At 37.7% G+C, this 13805-nt stretch overlaps 1 protein-coding gene across 1 annotated transcript in view; it reads left to right on the forward strand.

Annotated features, from left to right (window-relative positions):
• Window positions 1-13805, forward strand: part of Nebl (nebulette) — a 108797-nt gene that overhangs the window by 76813 nt on the left and 18179 nt on the right. The window contains exons 16-21 of the mRNA XM_028764790.1: window positions 2405-2497; window positions 5386-5478; window positions 6657-6761; window positions 7635-7806; window positions 11405-11497; window positions 12482-12631. Of these exons, the coding sequence (XP_028620623.1) occupies window positions 2405-2497; window positions 5386-5478; window positions 6657-6761; window positions 7635-7806; window positions 11405-11497; window positions 12482-12631 (706 nt within the window). The remainder of the gene's footprint in view (window positions 1-2404; window positions 2498-5385; window positions 5479-6656; window positions 6762-7634; window positions 7807-11404; window positions 11498-12481; window positions 12632-13805) is intronic.

A 13805-nucleotide genomic window follows, 5' to 3' on the forward strand; every position in this document is an offset into this window, starting at 1 on the left:
GGATGGGGCCTAGAAGAAATCCCAACAACAAGAACAGGTGAAATCTCACCACACAGAATGCCACTGTGCTGAGCTCATTACTTGGGAGTAGAGATAACTTTCCATACTGCTTTGTGCCCTCCATTATGTGCCCCTTGGGCATTTGTTCCTGTAGGTTCACTCCATTCTTACCCTGGGAGGAATTCAATGAGACAGACTGCAATGAGCTGTAGATAGTCTGAATGTCTCTAGAAGAACATAAATTACTGTTTTGCATTGTCTCCCATTCTGTCACCATAACTTGTACCTGTTGAGTAGTTACTATGTCTCTGAGTACCTGATAAGTATGATCTTCTTTTTTTTAAACACTTCTTGTAAAGTTTTCAGGTGGCTTTTGTGAGGAAGGGCCTTCCTGGTAGGAAAACAGTATTTTCAGGATCCAATGACTATTCAAGAGAGAGAGGATTTTAATGATGAGTGTTTGGGATGGGGGTGGCAGGAGATGATGGAAGGACAGGACTTGCAATACTGATCATAAGACTGTAGCATAGAGAATACTTGTAGCAATGCTCGTAGCTCACTCAAGAATATGCTAACAGCCCTGTTATTGCTAGTATTAGACTTGGTGATTAGTTATTTTATTGAAATAGTTCTTCTTCTTCTTCTTCTTCTTCTTCTTCTTCTTCTTCTTCTTCTTCTTCTTCTTCTTCTTCTTCTTCCTCTTCCTCCTCCTCCTCTTCCTTCTCCTATTCCTATTCTTATTCTTTTCTTCCTCCTCCTCTGTCTTAAAAATGTATGATTAAAAACAACATTGTCCCAACTTTATTTGAAAAAATAGGTGTTTGATAGCATAGATGTTATAGAAATTACATGGCATGTCATGACTGCAGATGGTGGAATCTACGAAGTATAATAAACAGTGAAGTGATGGAGAGGAACATGGACCCTGGTATACTGATAGGTTTGATTCTAGCTCTGGACTTCATATATTATATACTCTTCACAAATTGTCACATATAAAAGTTCCTCTCCCATAAAACAGAGATTTTAGTATTAAAGAGTCATTGGTTTTAAAGCACATGACGAAGTGATGAGTAGGAGAATCAGGACAAGATTGAATTGATGTTTACCCTCTCTAGCAGTTATAGGTTCTCCCTGTCAGCAATTCTGCTCTACAAAGCTTGAGTTCAAGCTCTAGCAGGAAGGATATTTCTACCAGTAATGGTCATGTGAAATATTCCTCAGTGTAACTCTATTATTTTAGCCCATTGAACTTGCCTAAACACTCACACGAAGCAGTACAAAGAATCTGGCTCTTTAGGGAGAGGGTACATTGGAAGAAATCCAACTTTTCCCATTTATTTTCCAGGCTTCTCAAATTTTTCTTCATTTTTCTGTTCATTCATAAGAGCATACATCTTAAGAGCAAGGCCTGTGCAAGGCTCTAAGGCTGAACTTAAACTCTGAAAACTCATTGCCATACAGGTCCTTGCATAAGGACTTTCTCTTTCAGTTTTACTGTAGCTGTCAAAAACTCTCAACAGATATGCCATCTCCGACACCCCTTCCTCTGTGTTTGATGTTCCTTTATTTCTTAAGATGTTGTAGAATTGTTGGGACAATTGACTGTGGACAATGAAGTTATCACCCTTTTCTACCCCCAGCTAAGAAGGAAGATCTCTATGCAGTAGGTGAGGATATCTTCTGTAGTATTAGGTCAGAAGTTGGGCCTTCCAACATTGGAACTTGGTAAAGAAAGCCACTGAGATCTCCGTGATAAAGGTTGGTGGAGGCAGTATGCCACTGAAGAGTAGGCATAGGATTTTTGTGCCTACTTTCTCAATGCTGAGAGTGATGGCAAGAATGTATTTTACATACAATGTGACCTGTTACTAAAATGATGATGATAATCAATCATTTTAAACATAAGATGGTAATTTAGTACCCATTGTTATGACATCAGGAACTGGTGGACTCATAGAAAGGCTAATTTCTTATTACTGATGAAAACAAAATAAAGAAGTCATCAGTAAGTTATATAGTATAAAGACGCTGTGTCTAATGGAGTATTAACCACATTCTAGAGCAGACTCTAAGCACAAGTAGTTGGCCAATACCATATGAACCCCATGTTGTTGTTTGTGGACATATGCATTTTTTGATATTTTTTTCTTTTCCATTTTTTTTGAAAGCGTAATGAAGTTGGATAGGTAGGAAGGTGGGGAGTATTTCAGAGGCATCGGGGGAGGGAAAGAATATGATCAAAATATGTTGTATAAAAAAGTTGAATATTTTTAAAAGTATGTTGGTATCATGGGGGGAGAGAGTATGAATGATCTGTCACATGTGATATTTCCTTTAGTATGTTCCAGTGGTACATATTTATTTCCCATGATTCCAGACTGTCTTACGCTTTGTTCTCCAGTTCCAGTACAAAGAGCAAACCTATAAGGCCACTCCAGTAACGATGACCCCAGAGATTGAGAGAGTGAAGAGGAACCAGGAACAGCTGAGTTCGGCAAGTCATTGTGTTTTCTTTTATATTTTATCCAACATGGTATACTTTTATTTTTTTTAAAATGCTTTCTGTGAATCAGTGAATTCTCTATGCATTTAGGTATTCTTTCACACATTGAAGGCCATGAAAGTTTGATTCTTATGTGAGTCAGGAAGTTTGCACCATGTATCTGGCTCACAAGGTCTTCATTAAGTACACAGAACACGAGGATCTATAAGGGCCATATCTTTTCCCATGAACCTTTTAGTTTACTGCTAAGTCTCTAAAAATACATCTAGGTAAAGAGCTGGGAAGTAGAGTGGCTTAGGCATTATAAGGAAAAACAGTATTAGAGATGGGGTAAAAGAAGACTTGACTTGACTGGTACTGTAGGATGCAATACCAAAGGAAGGAACCCTATAAGTGAAATGGAAGACATCAGCCAGTCACTTCATAATCTACTGTCATAAAGCAGTCCTAATTAACAATGGAGAGGGACCTCTGCTCAGTGCTCAGGCTTCTTTTAATATTATATTGGAATACCTGAGCTGAGCATTATTCATTTCTTTGACTGGTGGATGAGGAAAACTGAATTTTGAGGAGTCAGAGAGCATGGCAAAATCCATTGCAAGTAAGGGCAAATCTGGGACTTGAACTTGGGTCCTCTGGAATTTAGGAATCTCTTTAGGGAAACCACAAGTAGTATTTTTTACCTTTTGTCAATTCTTCTATGGAGCTTTCTCCAATAGCAAGAATAGCCTCTTTCTTGCAAACCTTGCATTTTGAAAGATTTTAAAATTTAAAAGTAAGTTCTCCCAGGTGGAGAAGAAAATCAAGGTCAATTTATTTTATCTTGAATAATACCTCCAAAGGAGGAAGAAGAAGTCAGGGATGTTTTAAAAGTAGAAAGTCGAGGGCCAGAAGCATACTAAAGCCCCTTCCCAGCCTGCCGCAGGGACTTCATTCTAGTTTATTGTCCTGATATCCTTCTGCTGTTTCTATATAAGGATGCTCTTTTACTTCCACTGTAGAGCTTGTAGTTAGTTTTGACAAAAACATACCCCATTCTTCTTCTTTTTAGTTTAGTTTTTTGAGACAGCATTTCTCTGTGCTACTCTGCCTGTCCTGGAACTCACTCTGAGACTGGGATGGCCTCAGAACTCAGAGAGCCACCTGCCTCTGCCTTCTAAGTGCTGGGACTTAAGGTATGCACCACGATTCCAGGCTGAAGATTCCCCCTTTAAACACCATAATCAACACTTCTTGATAAGTTGAGTCCAGTCAACAGGAGACCACTGTGAAAGCCCATGTGTAAAAAGCAAGAGTGGATTTGAGAGCTAGCCTTTGTTGTAGTCTCTCAGAGCTCTTTATACTATTTATTAAAATTCTTATGTATCCTCTATAGGTCAAATACAAAGGAGAGCTAAAACAGGCAACTCCTATTCCGGATCTGCCAGAGCTGAAGAGAGTTAAAGAAAACCAGAAGAATATCAGTAATGTGTGAACATCTTAGTATTTATTATTTGTATCTAATAATATCAAATGTGTCAGTATCCAGATAAGAAATTAAAACAGTGGTTCTCAACCTGTGGGTTGCAAACCCCCCAAAAGTTGGATATCATATATTTACATTATGACTCATATCAGTAGCGAAATTAGAGTTATGAAGTAACAATGAAATAATTTTTGGTTGTGGATCATCACAACATGAGGAACTATTTCATGTTACTAGGAAGGCTGAGAATCACTGTATTAGAATTTTCCTATCTGAGTTGATAGTCTCAGTTGACTGGCAGCTTCCTCAGAGGACAGTGCCAGAGTCATAGGTGCATCAGCGCTCAAGTTGCTGTACTGTAATGACTGCCCTGAAATTTGTGGCAACCCCTTCTCATCTTATTTTTGTGCTGGTGATTGCTGTGGTTCCTACTGAAGGTAGTGGTGGTTCCTGGCATCTTGGTCCTGCAGTCCAGATTTCTTGCTGTTTCTACCTGCCTGAGTTCTTGTTTGTCAGGCCCCTCCAGCCCCTTTCTCTCATTTGTGATGGTTATTACTATGTTTCTGAGGGGAAATGGTGAAGTATGTGTGGTTGACCGAATATATCATGTGAAGTGGACCAGTTAATGGGCATTTGGCCCAAGGCAGCATTTTTACTTAGACTCATGGATGACTCTAGATCACTGTGTTTATATAACCCATGCACAGTTCCCTGAGAGCATCCTTTTAGGAAGTCATTAACAAACAGAATGGGCTCTTTGGAAGAGGGAATTCAGAAATCTCTTATCTTTAAAGAAATTATTTATTTCTCAAACTCATAAAGTCATTTGGCAAGTTTATGAACCAAAGGCAGGTTATCATTAGATACTTTACCTAACTGTTATCTATCTTTTGGAGGAGTAGTATCTGTGTCTTCCCAATACTTGATGGGACTCTATTACTCTAAAGAAAGCATATAGTTAGGAGACGGAGGGATGGTATAGAGAGAAGCATGCTGTTTTTACATGGCTTGCCATGGTGGCTTGTTGGAATAAACTCCTTTCAAGGCCATGTCATAGTTAATTTCTGAGAAAACACAACTATACAGTACCATTCTATTCAAAGAAGACTTGTAATATCCACAAAGCATTTCTTCTCATATTCACCTGTGAGTGAATATTCACCTGTTCACTATAGGCTGACTGGTGGAATACTTGAGCCTATCCTGGCTATTGGGAAGAGGGACACTCCTATCCCAAAATGAAATAGATGCTTGAAGATGAAAGCATTTTCTGTCTTTTCCTCTCCCTCTTCCCCTTCCTCCTCTGTTTTAATGAGTTCCCTTCCTTGGCTAATCCTTTAAAATTACACATGACATGATTCTTCTGTTGCTAAAGTGATTCACAATCTTCTATTTTTTACCTCTGAAATGATAGGTTTATTATAAAGGTCAACTGGGAAGGGCTACAGCTTTGAGTGTAACTCCCGAAATGGAAAGAGTAAAGAAGAATCAAGAAAATATCAGCTCGGCAAGTGGTTTTAATTCATTTTGGACCATTGCAAAGGATGTATCCTTTAAAATTTACTTGTATTGTTTATTGTTTTACAAATAAAATGAATTTCCAATTAACATGTATGCTATCACAAATGAATCCCAAAAGCTCTCACCATGTTCATTTACATTAATTGTACAATCTTTTATTAATATCCAAAGATGTGTTACATCTCTAGTCTATTTAAGCAATGACTCATTTTAATCAGTATCTTTGAAATTGGCTAAGTCTTTGATGTATACATTTTTAAAAAATTGTCATTTTACTGATGTAGTTCACTAAACATGAATTGTTAAATGGTTCCTCCAAAGACATATTTAAAAATGAGTGATTCAAAATAAGAGTTCAGAAGATAACAAATTTAGTGCATTCAATATAGAATTCAGTTATTCTGTAAAGCTGTCCATGGTGAGTACACATTACCTTAGTAGATTTCATACCCCACTGTGGGAATCCCTCAAATGCCTGCAGATCTGAGTATCAGGGCCCTGCTTACAGCACACCCACAGTGTCTCCACGCCTGCAGGTTAGCCTTTGAGATTCATAACTGACAGCTCCCTTAGAGCATTCCTGTCCAGAGATATCAGGCATATTCAGCATCAATTCTCTTTAAGGTGTAGCTACTCAGAAGAAAATGTAAATTTGCTCCTGGTTGTTCCTCACTCTCTAGTGAGGGGAAAAAATAAAGGAAAGCAGAAACTGTCTCATCTGCTTCCCTCCACACTCTTAGAGCAGAAAATTACTTAGAAACAGAAAATGCCTATTGTTCTATTTCATGCTTTATTTGCCATGTTTAAATGCTTTGAGCAGTTTCTCTGGTGGTTACTAACTGATGGTTGGCCACATACATTTGCTTCCTGTTGACAGTTATAGAATAACTTTTAAGAGAAATCATCAAGAGTGTGTGATTGTAGGTGACTATTCTGGAACACAATGTTATCCACTGAAAGAAAAGTTACCTGGGGAATAATTTTGAGTAGGTTGGATATGACACAACCCATTTGAAAAGCTTCCAAAAGCTATGCAATTTCTAGATTATAATACCCAGTTATATGGGTGTCTCCTGTTGTTTACTTATTTATTTATTTATTTATTTATTTATATATTTATTTATGTATGTATTTATTTATGTATTTATGTATTTATTTATTCAGGTGAAATACACTCAGGACCATAAACAAATGAAAGGTAGACCATGTTTGATCTTAGATACACCTGCTTTGAGACACGTTAAAGAAGCACAAAATCATGTTTCCATGGTAGGATGCGACGGATCACTGTCTCCATAACTAAAACATACTGAGGGATGGCAAGACCTGTGTTTGGATGGCATTCGCTCGCTATTAATCTGAACAACTAACAAAGCATGGGAATTTGAATGAGCACTTGGGGCAGGGTGTTATAGTTACACTGAAATGTAATAATAATATTTTCTCTAATAAAATAATTTCCCCTCAATGATTTTTGGTGTGTTCTTATTTCTAACTTGACTACTATAAATATATTTTGTGAATGATGTTTACCTAGACTTTGGTTTTCATTTAATTTTAAGACATACTTTGTTCTAATTGAATATTGTAAAGAATATTTTTAGTGTGTTTCAAGAACAGTTTCATGTTGTACTTTCTTTACCCTGAAGTTTACCCATTTAAAGTGTTTAATATAAACTAGTATAATTTAGAGGATTGATTTGTAATTATATATAAACTTTTATAGAGCATATAAAACTCTCTTCATCTAATTTTAATAGCACTGTTGTATTGATGAATTGTGCTTAAATAGCTTATTACTATTGTATATTGAAGGTGAAAAGATTAGAGATCAATCTAGAGTCAAATTGTGTGTTTTAAGAAGTAACAAATGTTTTAAAGTAATTGTCTTTTATACCTCACTGATATATAAGATTACGTATCATTTAAAAGAGATACTATTTATAGTATTTAAAAATATAAAATTATTAGCACTTGATTTCTGACATGGTTTTGGACTACTTGAGGAAATTATATTATATCACAGTATTATAGTTATGATATGTAATAATCCAGATATATTTGATGTAATCTATCATTTTATAAATGTTTTGTGAGCTAATTAGAGCTTTCCATCTGAATTAATAATAATTTCTTTTTCAGGTCAAATATCACGAAGATTTTGAGAAGACAAAGGGAAGAGGCTTCACTCCTGTTGTGGATGATCCTGTGACGGAGCGGGTGAGGAAGAACACCCAGGTTGTGAGCGATGCTGCCTATAAAGGTGTCCAGCCTCATGTTGTGGAGATGGATAGAAGACCTGGGATCATTGTTGGTGAGTGTGTGGTCTTCCCATGGGGATACTTGGTCAGAGACTGTGCCTGCTCTAGAGCTAGCTTCCCTTTTCATCTAATTTCACAAGTTTGATGTGGATTTCAACTAGGTCATAGGTAGGCTTTTGTACCATAATGAAAAGGATCCAGGACATCCAGCAAATAAGTTCTGGTTAAAATCACCTTGTTAAACAGTGGCATCCCAGGGAGAAGTGATTATAAAGGTTGAACATGTTGCTTCCTTTAACATCTGTAGTTGTTTGGTTCAAAGTGTGGCAGTGTAGACATGGTGTATATGGGAGACAGAATTAGTCATTTCCCATTTTTGTCCCTTTGTGATTAAACAGAGAATCTGATGGTATTCTGTAGCATGAGTCATTTGTATTTTTGAATAGTGTTTCTGAAATAGGATATTTGAGGGTCATGCAAAAGCCTGGTTATTTAGAGAGGAATCCTCTCTCTGTTCATTGTTTCTTTTCCTTACATTCAGTCAAGGAAAATTCTAGGGAATGTGACTTGAGATATCAGTGGAAATCAGACTGAAGTATAAGCAATCTGGAAAGGAAAATCATCAAATTATTGGTATGGATCAAAACTTTGAGCCTTGTTTCCTTGAGGCCATCAGCATCTGAATTTTTATTTCACTCCAGCTGTCTGGCTTACTATTCAGTTACCTTCTGCATTGCTATGACAAAATGCACACACACACACATAGGCAACTTAAGGGAGGATTTATTTTGGTCCATAGTTCAAAAGCACAGTCTATCCCACAGAGTAGATGATCACATCGTATCCCCTGCTAGGAAGCAGTGAGTAATGAATACCGTGTTCAGCCCCCCTTTCTCCTGTTCCCACAGTCCAGAGCCACAACTCTTAGAATGACGTCACCTCCATTTAGGGTGGGTCTTCCCACCCTGATTGACCTAAGCAATATAATCCCTCACAGGTCTGTCCAGAGATTTGTCTCCATAGAACTTTTAACGTCAAATTGACAGTACAAACCATCACAATCTGAAAGTTTTTGGCAACCATGGTGCCTAAGTTTCACTGCTGCAAAGAGACACCATGACCAAGGCAACTCCTATAAAGGCAAATATTTGACTGGGACTGGTTTACAGTTTCAGAGATTCAGGCCATTATCATCATGGAAGCATGGCAACATGCTGGAAGACATGGTGCTGGAGAAGGAGCTGAGAGTTTTACATCTTTATCTGTGGGCAGCAGAAGGAGACTTTGTGCCACATTGAGCATAAATTAAGCATATGAGGTCTCAAAGGCAGCTCCCACAGTGACACACTTTCTCCAACAAAGCTACGCCTTCTAATAGCGCCACTCGTTATGCGCCAAGCATTCACTCGAGTCTATGTGACCATACCTATTCAAACCACCACACATGGTGTATACTTCTCAGTAACCTTGATGTTAGGTTACTTTAATCTTCAAGAGGAAGAGCTTCTGCTTGAGAGTCATAGTAGTTAAAGGGCACAGGGAGGTTAGTGGGTAGGGAAGCTTGTATTTGACAAAGTAACATTTTAGTATAAAGCAAAAGTGCTAATGTCAAAGCCCTAGATGACTTTAATCATTACCAAAGTGAAACTGAGTGTTTTCCAAAGAAACACTCCAGACCTATTTGTAGGCAATTGATAGCTTTACTCATCTGTCCAGATTGATTGCTGAAAGAGGTCATAATAAGATGGATAGATGAATTGTGATGTTTTCAGTAAAAGTAATGCAGAAGTAGAGAGTTTCATTGATTTGTGCTAATAACTGATAAGAGAGAGTGGGGTGATTCATCTCACCCTGGAGTCTTACAAAGATCAGACACTAGGACCGACAGGGAAATCACTGTTAAAAAATGATGAAACTGTCTAGACAGGGCTCTCAGAGTTAGTATTTATAGTATTTTCAATAGTAGTTATTGCTATTTTTTAAGTATAAGATTTATAACTAAAGATTATATATGCAGTGGGCAGTTTATTTCTTCTTATGGGGAAAATCAGTGTCCAGGAAGGCTTGCTTATAAAACTATAAAATGAAATACATTTAAGGAACACTAAGCCTTCCAATGAGCTGGGGTTTATACCGTGCATCAAAATATAAGTTTATAGATTTGCTCGTCAGTATAGATCAAGACAGTTGGTCCTAGTCCTATTTTTATTGTGGGGACCCAGTACTTACTAGCGGGATGAACTTAGCAATGTTACTCAATCTGTCTGAGCCTCAGTTTTCTCACCTATGAAATGGTAATGACGTCAGTGCCTGTAGTAGTATATATGATGCTTAATGTGTTAGGTCATAATAGACAATAGTGCTTGGCATGTAGTCAACAGTATGTAATCGGTAAGAAAGCCTTTTATTCACGAGTTATGTTATTTTAACACAACTGGCTACTTATTTCCAAGTTGTTTGTCACCACAAAGCCCTTTTAGGTTCATCCACTGTAACAACAGATTCATTCAGAAATTATTAAACTTGAAGTTTGCCTTTAGCTACAATAGAGCAAGGGCACATTGGCCTCCATGTCTGTTAGTTACATGTCTGTCATTGTGACAAAATACTTGAGAGATCAACTGGAAAGAGGAATGTGTTAATTTGGCTGACAGTATGAGGTTGTAGTCCAGAGTCATTTGGCTCTATTGCTTTGACTGAGAGTGTAGTGTGTCAGTCAGAGTCTGTGAAAGACGAAGGCAGCCACTAGGAAGCAAAGGATACTTAGGTGGGCTTGTCCCAAGATATTTCTATTTATTTATTTATTTATTTACATCACAAACATTGTTCTTAAAGGGAACTCCCCAATTATATAACTTTCTCTCACTAAAGATCACCTTTTAAAGTTTCTACAACATTGAATTATGTCACAGGGTAGTAAAGAGGTCTTCAAGACATGTACCTTTGGGGGACACTTTAAAAATAAACAATGGCAATAGTGTGTAAACTGAATGCAGAAGTAAATTAATCTATGGTCCACAGATGGAAGAAATCAATTTTCTATGCCTTCACCCTCCATCCCTCATGGTTCAGTGTTAGAATCCTTTCTACAGAATTGATGATAGATGTGTCCTATATAGCTTTATTTGTTCCCATAGACTCAGACGTGGAATGAAAACTGGTCCTGCCACTTGTCTACACTCCCAGCATCTTTTCCTGTTACAGGCAGAGAAGGCTTTTAAACAAAAACCTTTTTGGCATTTCCCATGAATACTCAGGTGTTGTCCTTAGTCAGGAATTTTAAGCAGATGTTGACTGTTTTGGGGTGAAGCAAAGAGGGGTGGGGACTGGGGATGCAGAAGGACTGAATGTAGCAGCCGTGTGTCCACCTGCCTTGAGTAGAGTCATGGGTGCTTCATGACTACTTCTGTGCTGGGCAGTGAAGAAGTCAGGCTGCTCAAATTTGATGACAAATGTTCCTTAGCAGTGACATGGGAAAGCGAGTTGTGTCTTTCTGCCTGCCTTGAGTACCCTACCACCACCACCACCGCCATTCTCTGGACTCTGCAGTGCACTGAGATGCTTTTAATCTGTTGTATTTGCTTGATTGATTTCCATGCTGGCTTTCCAAAGTTCCCTCTTGATATCTTGGTTTCTTCCTTTTGGTGAAAGACCTTAAAGTGTGGCGTACAGATCCTGGCTCCATCTTCGACATTGACCCTCTGGAGGACAATATTCAGTCACGAAGTCTCCATATGCTCTCTGGTATTGTTTGAGTTCTTCTGTATCTCTGGGGTTTGTCCTGAAAGCTAATGATGAGGAATTATAGACTTTCATTGCGACCAACATGCCGCGTGAATTTGCAGTTGAGAATTCAGAAAACCCAAGAAAATAACATTAGTTATTTATGAAAACAAAACTTACAAAGGAGCTTGAAAATAGATCCTACATTAGTTTGTCCTAGATTCATTTAAAACGGTTTCTAGGGCATACTTACCTTTGCTGTTTATTGGTAAATCTGATTCTATAGGCTTCCTGGGGCTGCAGACCTAGTTATTTAGATTGCCAAGGGCTTCTGGGACAAAAAGAAGATTTACCTCATGAATACAGTGTCATAGTATTTTAGAGTCAGTTTTTGAAATTATATAGAGAATAATGGAAAGGTTTCTCTACAATATTATATATGCTTCTGAATTAAACCTTCAGGTATACAGCATTTATCTCTAAGTTTTCTACAATATAAAATGAGTAGCTCCCATCTTATATAAATAAGGGGACTTATTTGACTGATCTTGGATGATGTATATGTCATTAAAAGGGGGAAATGAATGATTTGATATTGTGACAGCATGATGAGACATTTAGACTTTTAAGCTATGTTTAGCAAATATGGAAAGAAAATTACTATCCAAGTACTGTGTGCTGAAGGGCTACTTGAAAACAAACGTTTAAAGCAAATATTTGCTTTTGAAGAAATTTCTTACTTTTCTAATGTTTGCTTAGTTATTGTCCACCCCCTACCTCTTAATAAAACCAGATTAAATGACAATAAACATCTTTTAGGTCCTGTATCCATGTGATGCAGTCCATGCTAAGTCTGGGAATGGTTGACAAGAACCTTATAATAGCAGAGATTAGGGATTAGTACTTAATTAGATATTGTTCTTGCTCTCCAGTGAGGCTTTTAAGGAATCTATCTGTTGTATGAGTCACTCATTCATGTGTCTGAATATTCTCCCTCTGATGTAGAAAAGGCAAGTCAGTACCAGAGACGCCTGTCTCGCTCACATTCTGGCAGCACGTTTGGTACATGTCTGGGAGATGACAAATCAGAGATCTCTGAGCTCTACCCTAGCTTTTCATGCTGCAGTGAGGTAACAAGACCATCTGATGAAGGAGGTATCAATTGCAGTCATTCAAAATTAACTCACCTCTTAGATGTGCACCAGAGTGTGTTTTGCATACTTTCACCTTTGCACAAACAAACAGCTCGAGTGTATTTGAAATTTTAATGCAAAGTTTGGAAAGTTAAGGCTCTTTTACTTAAAGCTACTAATTTGTAGTTTTGCATGCCTTCATATTGCCCAAATGGATCTGTGACAAAAAAAGTATCCTGGGACTTGCTACATGAGTGCATGTCATGGGTCTGCATAGTAGACACCAAGTTCTGGGCAGTTTTTGTATGATTTCCATTAGGGGGAGAAAACCAATCTTACAGTATCATTTGGCTGGTTAAGAGATTGCTATAAGTTGGCATATGTTTAAATCCTGATATATATTTATTGAGTTAGAGCTTGTCAAAAAGAAATGGCATTGTAGTCCTTGGGATATACACTTCTTTTTTTAAGTGGAAAACCTTGTTGGTATTCATAATCATCACTTTATTGTGCTTTTCCTGTGCTTTTTTTTTTTTATCACTTTTCCTGTGGTTTTTTTTTCTTCATCCAAGCTAGTGGATTGCTTCTAGAACATTCCATGAATCCCATTAGGATATTAAATAGCGGCTGCTGATAAAGCTGTTCTTAAAGGCAAGATTCAGTGCTATGGGAGGGTAAGGGGACAGCTCAAATACTACGAATTTCTTTTTTGAATACCTGGGGAAAGCAAGTATCTTTTCCAAGAACAGTTCTTGTGATAAAGTCATTGTCCATATTTATCACAGCAGTACTGTAATGAACATAAAATTAGTCGTACTCTTTATGCTTGAACTGTAAACTCAGTCTGACCTGAGATTGCTAGAGCATTTGTCAGCATGTGGGAGACTCCTTTTTATACATTCTTTTCCAAGACAGAATCTTGCTATTTATAAGCCTAGTCAGGCTTCAATCTTATAGTCCTCCTGCCTCATCTTCTCAAGGCTAAGATTGCAGGTGCCTGAGATATAATGCCCAGCTTTTTAAAATGCAACTCCAAAGAAACAATTACAAACTAGTTTTGCTTTATTGTAAAATGCAGGTTGGTCTCTTTATTCTGGGTCTGGCTCATTCATGAAGGGTTCCATAACTTTCATTTTCCTTTCCTTTCCTTTCCTTTCCTTTCCTTTCCTTTCCTTTCCTTTCCTTTCCTTTCCTTT

This window comes from Grammomys surdaster, unplaced genomic scaffold, assembly GCF_004785775.1.
Source record: "Grammomys surdaster isolate TR1022 unplaced genomic scaffold, NIH_TR_1.0 146, whole genome shotgun sequence".
NCBI classification, from domain to species: domain Eukaryota; kingdom Metazoa; phylum Chordata; class Mammalia; order Rodentia; family Muridae; genus Grammomys; species Grammomys surdaster.